The 16,250-nt window shown below is 39.2% G+C and overlaps 1 protein-coding gene across 7 annotated transcripts in view; it reads left to right on the top strand.

Moving 5' to 3' along the window:
• Positions 1 to 16,250, top strand: part of cdc42bpb (CDC42 binding protein kinase beta (DMPK-like)) — a 204,417-nt gene that overhangs the window by 111,636 nt on the left and 76,531 nt on the right. For all 7 annotated transcript variants that reach the window (XM_048537365.2, XM_048537364.2, XM_048537362.2 and 4 more), the window contains exons 3-6: positions 5,857 to 5,940; positions 8,733 to 8,828; positions 9,043 to 9,191; positions 15,814 to 15,907. In XM_048537365.2, the coding sequence (XP_048393322.1) occupies positions 5,857 to 5,940; positions 8,733 to 8,828; positions 9,043 to 9,191; positions 15,814 to 15,907 (423 nt within the window). The remainder of the gene's footprint in view (positions 1 to 5,856; positions 5,941 to 8,732; positions 8,829 to 9,042; positions 9,192 to 15,813; positions 15,908 to 16,250) is intronic.

The following is a 16,250-nucleotide window of genomic DNA, read 5'->3' as shown; positions in this document are numbered from 1 at the left end:
AAGAGTATAGAGGGTGCCGAAGTACATTTTGAAAGAAAAATAAGGAGCACTATAACGGGACATGAGGTGGCTTTGGCAGATAAGGTAAAGGAGAATCAGGGTTCACAAAAGACTTGGAGAGATAGTATTCCTATTTTAGAAATATATGTGGAGTTGGAGTATGGGAGAAAGTAAAGTAGTTTAAAGTCAAGGTTATTATACATGTAAGTGCATATAACACTCTGCACTGTGGCGCAAAGCCTAAAGGGTTGTCGTCTTAATATTCCTTCTCCCAATACCACCACTTTGTTTTACTTTTGGCTTTCTTTAATTCTGGCCTCTGATTCCTTTGCCTTTCACTTCCCCTATTCTCTTCTGTCTTTTGCTCATGAACTCGATTTCCCTTTCCCCGACACAAGCTCCCACCCCTGCCAATTTAACTTTAAATTCTCCCCGACCCTCTAGCAAATATTCCTGTAGGGCAACACCTCTGGTCCTACCCCAAGTATAACCCATCCAGTTTGTACTGGTCCCATTTCCATCCCCGCCCTGAACTGGTCTTTGTGCCCAGAAATCAGGAAACCTCCCCATTACATCAACCCTTTAACCAGTTGTTCATCAATGCTAAATAACATCACCAGCCTCAAGATTTTTTGAAGAAGGATTTTTTTCTGAAGCAGGGTCTCGAACCAAAACGTCAGCTTTCCTGCGCCTCTGCTGCTTGGCCTGCTGTGTTTCATCCACCTATAAACCTTGTTATATCAGTCTTAAGATGATTTGTTGAGGGCTTATAATCCAAAGTATCATTGTGCTTGAAATGCTTTCTCGCAAGTGATCCGTTGTGCTTCACTCTTAATTCTTGATTAGGCATTATCTTTGTGTGGTGAATTCATGAGGTTTACTGGGCCATAATGGTTTGCCCTTCCCTTTGCCTTTTGCTTTGTTCCCTCTCTTTCTTCGGGATAAACCTCATCATTCAAGTCATGACTCAATTGCTGGAACATTCAAATGAACGTGAGCAGATGAAACTGGCTTGGTGAAATATGAGGGACCCAGGAAGAATTAGAATAGTGAATATTCAAAGAAATTACAGTCATGAGTAGTTGGTTTTCATTTTTTTCTGATTTGCCTGATCATGCCACAATTAAATGTGGTTGAATAAATTGGATATTTAACCAATTCAGCAGTTTAGAAGTCGATAGAGATTTCATTTGGGAGCTGTATTCTGAAACCAGAAGAATGAAAGATATTACAACAAAAGTAAAAAGTTAGTTGAGAGTAATAATAACCGTTCTGAGGCAGTGAATGGAGGAGGTGTTTGTGGGATTTTGGGCTTCCAGCACCTTTAGGGAAGAGTTCACTTGCAGGAGGGATGTTGAACAGCACTGTACACTACAATGAGAGCAGAAATTGATTTTTATAATGCTGTGTGGTGATACTTGCTGGCCAGTTCTCTGCCACAGGTCTTTTATCACTGTAACCAGTTTGTTCCAGCTCTTTGGTTCAGGGTTAGAAGCCTCATTTTTAGTGAAGAATAAAATTCATAGTAATTATTTAACTTTTACATTATTCTGATTTGAGAATAATTTGCAGAGAATAATAACACTACAGAGAAATGTCAGCCCATTTAAAGTAGATGTCCCTGTTTAATTTGGAAATATTGGAATAGGAATTAATGACCAAAACATGACCTGTTATAATTCTTAGCAATGTTATGAAATAGTTACAAAATATTAAGTAGATCTTCTGAGGCATTGCTCATAATAAGACAACAGATACTCTTCTTCATAAAACTCGATGCATTTAATGTGCGATCAGGGCCATTGATTAGTGACTGAATTAATGTTTTCACCATGTTCTGTTTCTTTCAACTGGTACTGACACAACTTGAATTCCATAACAAACTTAGTATCTGATGACTGGAATGGTCTTTTTATCTCTGTTTAACCTTTAAAATGACAACACAAAACAAGTTGGTACATGAGATGCAGTAGTTGAGAGGTCATTGTCACTAGTATATAGCAGTACTCGCGGAATGACTAGAACATAAAACAGTACAGCATAGGAATAGGCTCTTCAGACACCATGTCAGTACTGACCCTGATGCCATTCTAAACTAATCGCTCTTGCTTGTACATGGGTCCATCTTCCTTGATTCCCTGCCTGTCCATGCGTCTGTCTGAGTGCCTCTTAAACATTGCTATTGTATCTGCTTCTCCCACCTCTTCAGCCAGTGTACTCCAGGTACCTACCACCATCTGTGTAAATAAATTGCCTTGCATATTTCCTTTGAACTTTTCACCTCAAACTTTCATCCTGTGCCCCCTTGTGTTTAACACTTGCACCCTGAGGAAACATGTCATAGAGTAATACAGCACAAAAATAGCCCCTTTTGGTCCAACTTATCCATGTTGACCAGGTTTCCTGAACTGAACTAGTTAAATTTGCCTGCATTTGCCCATATCCCTCTGAAGGTATCCTATTCTTGTAGCTGTCCAAATGTCTTTTAAATATTGTAATTGTACTTGCCTCTATCACTTCTGTATATACAGCACCCTTTGTATGAAAAAGTTGCTTCTGAGGTCTGTTTTAAATCTTTCTCATCGCACTTTAAACTTATTCCTCTAGTTTTAGACTCCCCTGACCTGGGGAAAAGACCTTGGCTATTCACCTTATCAATGATTTTATAAACCTCTGTGAGGTCACTCCTTGGTCTCCTCTGCTCCAAGTGAAAAAAATGCAAGCCTGTCCAGTGTCTCCTGATAACTGAAATGCTCCGATCGTGGTAACATCCTTGTCAATCTTTTCTGCACCCTTTCCAGTTTAACAGCATCCTTCCCATAGCTGGACAATTAGAATTGTATACAGTACTGTAAACTTAGCCTCGCAAGTGTCTTGGACAATTACAACATGATGTCCTAACTCCTATACTCAATGCAATGACCATTGAAGGCAAGTGTGCCAATTTCCTTTGTCACTAACTTGTCTATCTGTGGTGCCACTTTCAAGGAATTATGTACTTGTACCCCTAGCTTCTCTGTTTGACAACACTCCCCAGGGCCCCACCTCAACTCTGAAAGCCCTGCCAATCTTTGTTGTACCAAAATGAAACATGGCATTTATCTAAATTACACTCCATCTGCTGCTCTTTGTTCCATCGGCCCAGCTGCAGCTTAACTTGCCAACTTTTATACCCAGTGCCCCAACCAATGCAGGTAAACATGCCATATGCCTTTTTTTATTACCTTATCCACTTATGTTGCAGCTTTCAGGGACCTATTGACTTGCAGCCCAAGATCCTTCTCTACATCAAGAGTCCTGCCATTTACTGCATACCTTCCTATAATTGGTTTCCCAGAAAGCACCACCTCACACTTGTCTGGATTAAACTCCACCTGCCATTGCTCTGCCAAATTTTCCAACTGACCTATATTCTGCTGTGTCCTTTGACAAAGTTCCTCACTAACCTCAACTCCACCAATTTTCATGAATTCGGCAAACTTAATTAAACAGACTACATACGTTTTCAGCTGCCATTTGTTTATCACATATTCCAAACAACGGAGATCTTGGCACTAATCCTTGTAGAACACCACTGGTCACAGATTTCCAGTCAGAATAATAGTCCTCCACAAAAATGCTCCGTCCTCTACGACCAAGCCAATTTTGTATCCATCTTAACTCACCATGAATCCCACATGACTTAATCTTCTGGACCAACCTACCATAAGGGATCTTGCCAAATGCTGTAGTAAGGTGCAGGTAAACTATATCCACTGCTCTACCCATATCAATTATATTTGTCATTTCCTCAGAAAACGCAAATCAGATTTGAGAGATAAGACCTGTCCAGCACAAAGCCATGCTGACAATTTCTAGTAAGTTCATTCTTTTCCAAAAATGAGTGAATCATTTCACGAAGAATCTTCACTAATTTCCCCAACACTAATGTAAGGCTTGTCAGTCTATTATTTTCTGGATTTTCCCTGTTGTACATTTTAAGTAAATGAACAATATTGGCTATTCTCCAGTATTCTGGGACCTCGTCTGTGGCTAAAGAGGTTACAGAGATCTCTGTCAAGGCCCGAGTAATCTCGTTCCTTGCCTCCCTCAGTATTCTAGGATAGATTCTATCAGGCCCTGACAACTTAACTACCTTAATGTTTTTTTCAAAACACCCAGCCCCACCACCACCTGACTATCGACATGCTGTAGAATATAGACATGCCACTGCCAAATACTATCATTACCACGATCATCATGTTGGTGAATACCGGTGCAAAATACTGGTTAAGGACCTCACTCACTTCCTGTGGCTTCATGTGTAAGTTCCTTCCTTTAATGGACATAACTGTTCCCTAGCTACCTCCTTGCTCCTAATAGGTATATAAAATGCCTTGGGATTATCCTAAATCTCATTTACCAAGTGCATTTCATGGCTATTTTTAGTCCTCCTAATTCCTTGTTTAAGTTATTCCCTGTTTCCTTAGTTTTCCTCAAGGGTTTTGTCTGATTTCAGTTGCCTAAACCTTTCATATGCTTCCTTATTTATTTCTCTAAACTTACACTGTTTCCTATCATCCGGAGTTCCTGAATTTTGCCATTCTCACAGGAAAATGCTGGTCCTGAACTACTATCAACTGGTTTTTAAAAGACTTCCCACATGCCAGATATGGATTTACCCTCAAACAGCTGCTCCCAACCCAATTTTTCCAGTTCCTGCCTAATGCTACTGAAATTGGCCTTACCCAAATTTAACACTTTCACCTGAGGACCAGTTTTATCCTTACCCATAACTATCTTAAAATTTATGGACTCTGATTTTGCTTCACCTGGTGCTGTCTCTGGCATTTTAAATTACTTCAGTGCAGTTACTGGAGTACAGCAAAACGAGGTGGCCTTTTTTCCTCCTCTCAGTTGCAGTTGTTAGTCATTAAAATGTTTACGTTTACTACTTCAACCAAAGAACTGATAATGATTTAAAAACTTCTAATTACCTGAAGATTCAATTTGATTCTTTGCTGATTTTAATTTTAAATGAATTCCAGTTTATAGTCTTTATGACCTGCCAGTTTTACACAGAAGATTTGTGCATAAAGCTTTTCAAATTTTCAAATTCTGCATATAGTTTGGAAAAGCAGCTCGGCAGAAATTGCGCTAAGCTGATGAAAAATACATTTTGCTTCTTGGCTATAATATGCATCTTCATGCAAAATCTAACTTATTGAATAAAATATCAACTTTGGACAAATATTATTGAGTTGACTTCATGGCTGAAAGGTCAACAACCAGATGGTACAGATTTATGGAGATTGGAAGAAGAACCAGGGCCATACAAGGAATTATATTTTCTCACAAATAATTTTGATTTGGAACACTCTGCCTGATAGAGTAATGGAAATAGATTCACCTGTGAGTTTCAAAAGGCTGTTGGATAAACACTGAATGAGAGGAAAAAAATGTTGAGACAAAAAAAACTGCAGATGCAGGATCCAAGGTAGACAGACAGGAGGCCGGAAGAACACAGCAGGCCAGGCAGCATATGGAGGCAAGGAGCAATCAGCATTTCAGGTATTACCCTTCTTCAGGACTCAAAACAAAATTACTGTCATCTAGGTAAAGAACCAGGCAATTCTGACTTGCTGTTTGAAAGAGTTGATGCAATATCATGATATCCCAGGTTGCTGCCTTCTCTGCTGTACACTTTGATTCAGTAAAATTAATAAAAATGTGTTAAATTTTTTGGAAAAGTGTATGACAATGACTTGCTTACAGAACAAATAATTAAATTATATATGGAATCTGTCCTTTGTTAGGTTTGACTTGACTAATGATTTATAAACTGAGATTGAGATTTCAGATTTTTGTCCCTTACAGGTGGCAGTTGTGAAGATGAAAAACACTGAACGTGTTTATGCTATGAAAATACTTAATAAGTGGGAGATGCTGAAACGTGCTGAGGTAAGCTCAGTTTGATATAGATTTCAGTGTGTGCTAATAATCCGAAATTTCCATTTTGGGATTGATCACCATACAAATGCATTGATGCTTTGAGTTCCGGAGAAAATGTGCCATGGCACAGACCTCACGGTTGAATCTTATGATCGTGACATGATATGATTCCACAACTAACTGTGTCCTTTCTGATTTTTTTTTTAAAAAGCTTCTTTTGCTTTCTAAAAAGAGAAATTTAGTTGGGAAATAATTTTCAAGACTCTGTCAAAATGAGTACTGTTGCAACACATTCACTTGCTCAGCGTAGCGGCCTTTCAAAATAAATGTTTTGACAGTTTATGCTTAAGCTGGTTTGTAATTGCAAATTCTAACTATTATTTTCAAACACACCTGAAATTGGATAAACCTTGAGTATCTGAAACATCAGCGTAAAAAAAAAAATTAATGTGGTTGTTGCGATTCGTCGTAATAAAAAATTAACGTGGTTGTTGCGATTCGTCGTAATCCCAGAGAACCATAGGCTACTTCTAGCCTGAGAGAGATAACTGGTGGTGACTTTAATCCAAGGTTCCTTTATCTCAGGTGAGTGGCGAGGTTGAGAAGCTGGCTGTCGTGGTGATCTTAACCAGTATGCAAGTTGGGCATGCATTGTTTGCATCACAAACTAGCCATCCAGCCAACTGAACTACCCAATCCTTGCAAGCCAACATTTGTGTAGAAGGTTGATTTAAGCTAGAAGGATTTTGCTCACAAGATGAATTTTTATAACTAAAATATCAATTATATACACTGCTTGTGAGGGGCCAGCGTATACATTTTGATATCTGACATTAAAGGGATGTCTATAAGTGGCAGTAAGGAAGAAATTTTACTGCTTTTTTTCTTCTTACTACAATTGTGCTGATGTATTGAAAAGGAAACATCATGACTTTGCTGATAGACTGGATTTGACTTGCCATCGAGTTACATTCACATTAGGGGTCCTTTCAAGGAAAGGAAATACTGACAGCGTAAAGATTTACCTACTTGTTTTTGAAATGAAATTTGACAGTTACTTCAAGGCATCTTCTACTCAGAAGTTTTAGAAACTACAGAGTGAAAACAGCTTGGTTAAAGGTATTATTTTTTGATCTGCATTCACAGTTCTTTACATTAAACCTGTTGGAAGTGCAGTGTTTAGATTAGATTAGATTCCCTACAGTGTGGAACAGGCCCTTCAGCCCAACAAGTCCACACCGCCCCTTGGAGCATCCCACCCAGACCCCCTATAACCCACACACCCCTGAACACTAAGGGAAATTTAGCATGGCCGATCCACCTAGGCTGCACATCTTTGGACTGTGGGAGGAAACCGGAGCACCCGGAGGAAACCCACGCAGACACAGGGAGAATGTGCAAACTCCACACAGGCAGTTACCCGAGGCTGGAATCGAACCTGGGTCCCTGGCGCTGTGAGGCTGCAGTGCTAACCACTGAGCCACCGTTCTTTGAACAAATCACTTAGGTAGTGCAATACTTTAATCTACAATCACCTACCTGCCTTTCTGGCCATTATAATGGATTATATTTTAAAATGAATACTCAGTGACCTATAATTCCAAATCTACCATAGTGATTGTTTAGCTGATCTAAGAAAAGGATGACAAAAAGCTAATCAGGGATATGTGCCACTATGTCCCAGTCATTTTCTGCTCTGGCTGGAAGATTACTCAATCCTGTTTGAATAACACCCCTCTATATTTGCAGATGTTTGATAATTTAATACAAATTTAAATTCCACTATGTAGAGTTCGCCTCCATTCAAGCTTCCAGTGTGGTTGAAACTTTAGTTTACCAGTGATGTTGAAAATCGTTACTACAGCAAAATATTTACTGTTGTCCAAACTCTAATTTTTCTGAATTAATTTGATCACTATTTTTTCCCTTTCTGATTTGCTTGTATGCCCTCAGTCTTTCCTCTTTGCAGTCAGAAAAAAGAACAGAACTGGAGAGGGATTTACAGCTTGTAAACACATGATGCCACAGAATTGATTTTTTTCCCCTAAACTCACTTCATTTGCTCAGTTTATTTGGATTTCATTTGAAAATGTACGACATCTCTACCTTAAAACTATTTGCTCAGTATATTTCAGGCAGATTTGTGGTTGTCTTTCTTTACAATTAAAGTCTTTGTAAATGAACCAGTAGCAGTGTTTTAAGTATGCTACAATTCTAAAACATTACTCCTAATACTGAAAGCAACAATTTCCTGTTGACACCTGATATTAGTGGTATAATGCAGCCATTGTTTTTAGTTTTGAATCCACACCTAAATGTCAATAAATGTTTGCTGCCAGACTGATGATTCGTGGTAAATATTTTCTAATCAACCCTTTTAAACATGTTATTACTTGCCTTTGGAGCACGTGGGACTTGAACCTTGGTCAGAAGTAGGGACAGTATTAGTGTGCCACAGGAGCCGGTGATTAGTACTAAGTAAACCATATCATTAGCTAACAAGTAACCTCAATTATAGTCAGAATGGAAAGAAGGGCAGTCTATGTGAAATCTTAACAGTGACTCGGAATGGAATGTTTCAGTTTCAAAATAATTTTTAAATTGTGAAACTTTAATTGTGAGCTAGCTTTTCTTCAGTTTATTAATTCCTTTTAGTTATCAGACGAATTGATTTCCTGGTCAGACCAGTAGTCCACTTGAATTGTCTGCATGTAAGTTTAAACTTGGAATTAATGCAGGAAATAATGCAACTTCACTAAATATATACAGTCAAACTTATAAAAGACTTCCTTTTTGTAAAGACCGCTTGCTTTCGAGAAGAAAGGAATGTTCTGGTGAATGGTGATTGCCAGTGGATTACTACCTTACACTATGCCTTCCAAGATGACAACTACTTGGTAAGTCTACTTCTGCTTGAAATACATTAACGAAACAATAAGGATGGCATACAGTTTCCTTTGAAAAGAACATCTGTCTTAAATTGTTAAACTGCAGGATTCTGGTCAGTAATAATCATTTTGTTTACTGATTGTCTTCTTTTTAACCAAATATGTATAAAGCTCAACATAGTATTCATAGTGTCATATTAAGTGCATTTTTGTGTATTTTTAGTATTTAGTCATGGACTACTATGTGGGTGGGGATCTACTGACGTTGCTCAGCAAGTTTGAAGACCGACTTCCAGAAGAAATGTCCAAATTTTACATCGCAGAAATGGTGTTAGCTATCGACTCCATTCACCAGCTGCATTATGTGCACAGGTATTTGTATATTTTTTTTCTATGTATCCAATAACATTGGCTGATGTCTTTTTTTCTTGCCATCACATTATGTCCTACTTCTGCCTTTTCTCTCCCACCCTGCTTCCTAGGTATGATAGCACAGGTGCTATGCACTTGCCATCAAGTCATCCAATTGACTGTTAACTTTGGAGCCATAATGGTGAACGTCAGCAAGCAATTTAATATCAGGGCATCTCAGCTAACCAAAGATTGCTCATGCACAAAGGATGCATATGCATCCTTGTTGGAGCTCATCAAAACTGGTGGGAATGGAGGGAATTGCGTAGTCCTTTTCATTGCTGTGGTTGTAATAAATTGATGCTCACACTCAATAGCAATGTTCATACATGAATAGTAGCCACCTATTTGGGTGAACTATTGGCAACTGCTGAATCTTTGGAGATCAAAATGTTTAGTTTTGATCCAGGTTTCACTGATATGAGAAATTTAAGAGCACCTTTGGACATGGGCCCTAGGTTATCCTTAGCCTCTCTGGCATATCATCCATTTCACCATTTCCATCAAGCCAGGAAATCAACTCTGATTAAATGAAGTGTGCAAGTGAGCATCCCAGGAGCAACATCAGGCATACCTTAAAAATTAGGTGTCGAATGTTGAAGACACAGTACAGGACTCCCTGCATGTCAAATAGCAGAAGCAGCGTGGAAGCATCAGAATGAAATGATCCCACAGTCACTGGCTCAGATCTAAAATCTGTAATCTCGCTACATCCAGTGAGTGGTAGTGGACAATTAAACCGCTAACAGGAAGCGGAGGCTCCACAAGTATCCCCATTTTCATTAGTGGAGGAGGAGGGGTAAAGTGAGCACATTAGTTTCTAAAAAAAAACAATGCTGAAGCATTTGCATCCATCTTCAGCCAGAATTGCTGAGTGGATGATCAACTTCGACCTCTACTTGAAGTTCACAGCATCACAAATGCCAGTCTTCAACCAATTTAGTTCACTTCATGTGATATCAAGAAACCACTAGAGACACTGGATATGGCAATGACTTGACTGGGTAGATGCTGAAAGCATCCTTTTGGGAGAGACTAGAACCAGTTGACACAATTTTTTTTTTTCAGAAAAAGAAAAGGAGCCTGCCATTTAAGATTAGAGATGAGAAATGTTCCTTTTCAAGTTTTTGGTACATGCTTCCCAAGTGGAGTTCCCAAGATAGAGTTGTCTAATACTTTTTAATGCAGGGGTGAAAAGACTCCCTTGAGATTCAAGAATCTAATGTTATCCAGGGTGGGTGGAAAAGTGGAATTGAGGTCACGTTTAGATCAGCTGCTTTCTATTGAAAGGCAAAGCAGACTAGAGGAACTGAATGACCTATTCCTACTCTTAACTCATATAGTAGACTGGCACCTGCAAAGGGCAGTTTTGTATTTGCATTGTACCCTTCATATCCACTGGTCGTCATAAATATTTCTCTTGAAATATTTTTGAACAGTAGGCTGTTATCCAAGCTATTTTGCTGTTTATGAAGCCAAATTTGGGGCTTTTGAAACAATCCAAATGATCATCGTACGGTTGAATACAACCTACATGAAATCAGAAAATGCTGGAAATGCGCAGCAGGTCTGACAGCATCTGTTGTGAGAAAAGCAGGTTAAAATTTCTAGTGTGTGGCCTCTTACCAGAATTCTGAGAAGTTAGAAATGTAATAAGTTTGAGTGGAGAAAAGAACAAAAAGGAAGAACGAATATGAGCACAGAACAAAACAAAACATTACTAAGATGCCAAGCTGTTCCAGTACAGTTACAACACTAGTATCTACCTGACAATCTGGAAAATTGCCCAAGTATGCCGTGTGCACAAAACATGACAAATCCAACTCGGCCAATTACCTCCCCATTAGTCTACTCTTGATCATCAGTTAAGTGATGGAAGGCATCGTCAACAGTGCCATCAAGAAGCACCTTGGCACAAACCTGCTGAGTGACGCCCAGTATGGGTTCTGCCTGGGTCACTCCTGACCTCATTACAGCCTTGGTTCAAACATGGTCAAAAGAGCTAAATTCCAGAGATGAGGTGAGTGTGATAACCTTTGACATCAAGGCTACATTCGACTAAGTGTGGCATCCAGGAGCCATAGCAACACTGGAATCAGTGGGTATCAGGGGACAAACTTTCCGCTGATTGGACTCATGCCTCATACATAGAAAGATGGTCGTTGTTGTTGTAGGTCAATTGTCTCAGCTCCAGAACATCTCTGCAGGAGCTCCTCAGGGTAGTGTTCAGTCCAACAGTCTCCAGCTGCTTCATCGATGACTTTCCCTCTATCATAAGGTCAGAAGTGGGGATGTTCACCGATGATTGTGCAATGTTAAGCACCATTTCGTAAAAGCATAGAATTGCTATGGCTCTATGATCATAGAAACAGGCTATTCAGCCCAACAATTCCACACCACCCCTCCGAGAGCACCCACCTAGACCCATTCTCCTACCCTTTCCCTTTCACCTGGCAGTTCTTATGTTTACTCCATCTCATTAATGCAACCCTGGTCACTACGGGCAATTTAGCATGGCCGATCCACCTAGCCTGCACATCTTTGGACAGTGGGAGGAAACCAGAGCACCCGGAGGAAACCCACGCAGATACAGCGAGAATGTTCCAACTCCACACAGACAGTTGCCCAAGGGTGGAATTGAACCGGGGGCCCTGGCATTGTGAGGCAGCACTGTAACCACAGAGCCAACTTGCCGCCCGTTTGCGACTCCTCAGATGCTGAAGCAGTCACTGTTCAAATGCAACAAGATCTGGACAATATCCAGGCTTGGGCTGACAAGTGTCAAGTGACTTTCACGCTACACGAATGCCAGGCTATGACCATCACCAATAAGAGGCAATCTCACTGCAACCCCTTGACATTCAATGGTGTTACTATCGTGGAATCCTCCACTATAAACATCCTGGTTGTTCTCATTGACCAGAAACCCAACTGGACTCATCATGTAAACACAGTGGCTACAAGAGCAGGCCAGAAGCTAGAAATACGGCGGTGAGTAACTCACCACCTGTCTCAAAGCCTGTCCACCATCTACAAGGCACCAGTCAGGAGTGTGATTGAATGCTCTCCACTTACCTGCATATGTGCAACTCCAACAACACTAATGAAGCCCGACACCATCCAGAACAAAGCAGCCTTCTTGCTTGGCACTGCACCCACACACCCAGTAGCAGCAGTGTATACGATCTACAAGATGCACAGTAGAAATTCACCAAAGATCCTCAGACATCACCTTCCAAACCCATGACCACTCCCATCAAGGGTAGCGGACGTATTGGAACACCGCCACCTGCAAGTTCCCCTCCAAGCCACTCACCATCCTGACTTGGAAATATATCACAGTTCCGTAACTGCCTGGGTCACAATCCTGGAATTCCTTCCCTAACGTTTTTGTGAGTCAACCTGCAGCAGGTGGACTGCAGCGGTTCAAGAAGACATTTCTCAAGGGCAAGTGGGGATGGGCAAGAAGTGCTGGACAGCCAATCCCACAGATGAATAAAATAAAAGTTGCAATAGTTATGTGCTGGGTTTCCGTAGGACTTAAATTGATGTGTAAAGAATTTTGGTATGTGTTTAAAACACTCATGCTGTTGGACCCTGTATAAACCTACATAGGCAATGCTTTACAAGACAAGTATAAAGCTAGAACTGAACAGACCATACAGAAAAAGTGAAATGTGCAGCTGGGGTTCCAAAAGAGAAGCCAGAATGAGAAAAGAATGAAATGTTTGTTTATAAAATTAATAGAAGACTGTGCTAATGGGTTTCATAAGTTGCCAAATGATCTGGTGAAAATTAATCATTTTTTAATTGAGAAAAGCGTTCTCATATTTTGTTTTGCTACTATTTGAGCACGTAGTTTTTAAAAGTAACTTCCAGTAAATTTAAATTGCCACCTTGTAATGTTATATTTGTAATTGGAGCTTTATTTCAATTTCAGGCGATCAGAAACAATTCAATCCGCTTTTGCTAAAAAGCCACACATCAAGGTTGCAGATATGAAGAACATATGTGTCTGTATAGTCATGAACTTCCTACAATGCATATATTGATAGTTTTTATAATTCTGACTTTGTCTAGCTACTTTCCAACATTGAGTTGAAGAGATTTAAAATTAAATTTAATTTTCAGTGTCAATACCTGACGGTGCTCCATTATTTGATCGCCAAATATCAGCTTAATTTCAATAGCAACAGTACTGTAACCCTTATACTTAATGGCACTCAGAACTACACAATTTGAAGTTAGAAGTTTTGTCAAACTTTCTCCATGGAATCATGATTTGCACACTTCCATCTCTCTAATTACAATTTTTTGAAAAGTTCAATTACTGTTTTTGAAAAAGCAATCTATTGCACAATTAGGAACCATTGTTTAAAGCTGTTAACATTTTTGGTTTCTTTGTCTACTTCAAATAAAGTAGCTTTACATGAACAAGAGAGAAATATAGTTCTAATTATGACATTTTAATCATGGCAAAGATAGTTCAGCTTTGGGAGTGTGAATGACGTGATCTATTTGTGTACTTGCTGGTGGTCTAGTGACTATAAGAAACTTTCTGATTAAGGTGACCTTCTCTCAGTCAAAGATCACAAAATCCCTAGATCCCTCCCTTCTCATCCACCTACCTTTAACTCCCCCCCCCCCCCCCCCGCCCACTTACTCCTGTCTCTCTCTCTTTTATTCTCTCTTGCTCTCGTGCTCTCTTGCTCGCTCTCAGATACCATTTCTATAGTTTTGGCACTTACATACTGCTTAACTTCACAAAACAGAACAAAATTTGGATTCTGTATACATTTGTCTTCTTGTCTTCCCTGGTTTAAACTCCCCTCTGAGCTGCCTATTTGGAGTTCTGTGCATGGAATTCTTAGCCGGATTTCTTCATACAATTTAAAGTTAAAAATGATGGTATGCTAATTTTGAAGAATCGAGGTTTCTACAAAGCAGTCAGTTATGCAGAGTCCTTTCAAAATTTTTGCTCCCTCTCCTGTTTCTCTCTGAAGCTAGAACTTGCTCACAAATTTCCTGTTTGCAAAGTGGTATTTTGAGTCTTTACACATCTAGGCCTGTCTCTCTACCATCCAAATAGAGCTAGCAGATATATCGTTAGCTGTATTTTCTGCATTTTTTTAAGCCTGTAATGTTTGAAAATGAAAACCATGAAAGTCCATATTGTTGCAACTCCTTTTTCATGAGTTATAAGGAAAAAATAGACAAGGAACTTCAACAAATAATGAAATTGTAGACAGGATATTGAAAAGGGTGATGTTGAATTAAATCCTATTAAAATTGCAAATATTTAACTTGTACGTTCCATTCACTGAAATACGTAAAACTTTGGTTCAAGTACTCCATTAAGGGGCCAAATCATGTAAAGATTGAGACTACATCAGCGCCTTTTTGTCCTATTTCTTAGAATGTTGAATTTAACTAAATTTCTAAGTACCTTGATTGTACTGATATTGTGGGGTTGACCAATTCTAAACAGATTGCAGCAGTTCAGAAAAGCAAGGAGATTTGGAGTTGAACAAGTGCTGAGTTTACACCACATTTCATAAACCGGAAAAAGAAATGTTAAATTGATAACATGCTATCCAACCAGAGATATGGTTACTCTTGGATGTGGAGCTACTTAGACCTTTGAAGTACTGTAACAGGATGGTAGTGATATTTGCCAATATGCTTGCTTGCTTCTAATGACGTTTTCTAATAGGAAAACATTTTCTGTTTAAAAGATGCATGCAGTAATCTGGTATATTTTAAAAAATACAAAGAATAATACCCTAAATTTCAATGGCACACAATGCAAAGAGTCACAGTTCAAAGCAGATTTGAGAAGAATGGCACGGTAACTTGAAATTGACATGAGTGATGGAATCCATTGTTTTAGCATCAGTTGTGTTGATGGCAAAACAGGAGGCATTTGTAGTGCTAATGTCACTGGACTAATACTTGATGCCTCAGGCCTCTGGGGCATGGGTTACAATAGTACCACAGCAACTGTTTGAATTTAAATTCAATAAGTAAATCTGGAATATAAAGCAAGTCATGAAACTATCGTTGATTTTCTTAACCTGGAGCTGTGTAAAAACATTAGGGTCTAATATTGCCTCTGTAGTTTATCCATTGCGACTGAGGATACACTGTCTTCCAATAATACAGGCTAAGGAAGTCTACATGGAGAATATGTAACTGAAAACAAAGGAAGCTCATTCCTTTAATTCAGCCTTCCTTGATAGTGTTGTCCACTCTTCAGTACAGTGTCGCCGTAAGACCATTACTGTGTAGAAGAGAGATCAGTTTCAGGACCCCTTTATATTAAAAAAATGTAATACAACAGACTCGCTTGACTGTGACATAGTCCTTTGTAACCTATGTAAACATTATTAATGGAGTTCATTCTTTCCTCGTTCACTGATTTTGTTTAGCTGCAATATTAACAATATTCTTTCCTTTTAAATATCAGTCAAGTTTTTTTTAATGCAAGTAGTGAAGCAACATGAAGATGAATAATCAGTATAAATATTTGCGCTTTGTTTCCCTGAATCTCCCCATTTTGGTAATGTTCCTCTTTCTTAAACAGGGACATAAAGCCTGATAATGTTTTGCTGGACATGAATGGACATATACGTCTTGCTGACTTTGGTTCCTGCCTGAAGTTAATGAATGATGGCACTGTGAGTACTGTTTCTGGAAAAATGTTCTAGGTGTATATTTGAATAGCTACAGTGTCTGCAGTATATCATAGAAACATTCAGGAAATAGTTTATATTATAGAACATGCAATGTTTTACAGTGCCTACTCTATTGGTGTAGAGTGCAGTCAATAATCTGCTATTCTCAAGGAAAACTACTGCAAAGTTTTGGTTATACCCAATTTTGTGGTTGGTTTGCTCGCCGAGCTGGTTCATTAGTTTGCAGATGTTTTGTTACCCTGCTGGTAACTCTGCAAGCTAACAAACCAGCTCAGCGAGCAAACCACCACAACATCCACAACCCGAGCTACAAATCTGCTCAAAC

Source organism: Stegostoma tigrinum, chromosome 10 (assembly GCF_030684315.1).
Source record: "Stegostoma tigrinum isolate sSteTig4 chromosome 10, sSteTig4.hap1, whole genome shotgun sequence".
NCBI classification, from domain to species: domain Eukaryota; kingdom Metazoa; phylum Chordata; class Chondrichthyes; order Orectolobiformes; family Stegostomatidae; genus Stegostoma; species Stegostoma tigrinum.
The sequence above is the reverse complement of the archived record's forward strand: the minus strand, read 5'-3'. Positions and strand labels throughout refer to the sequence as shown.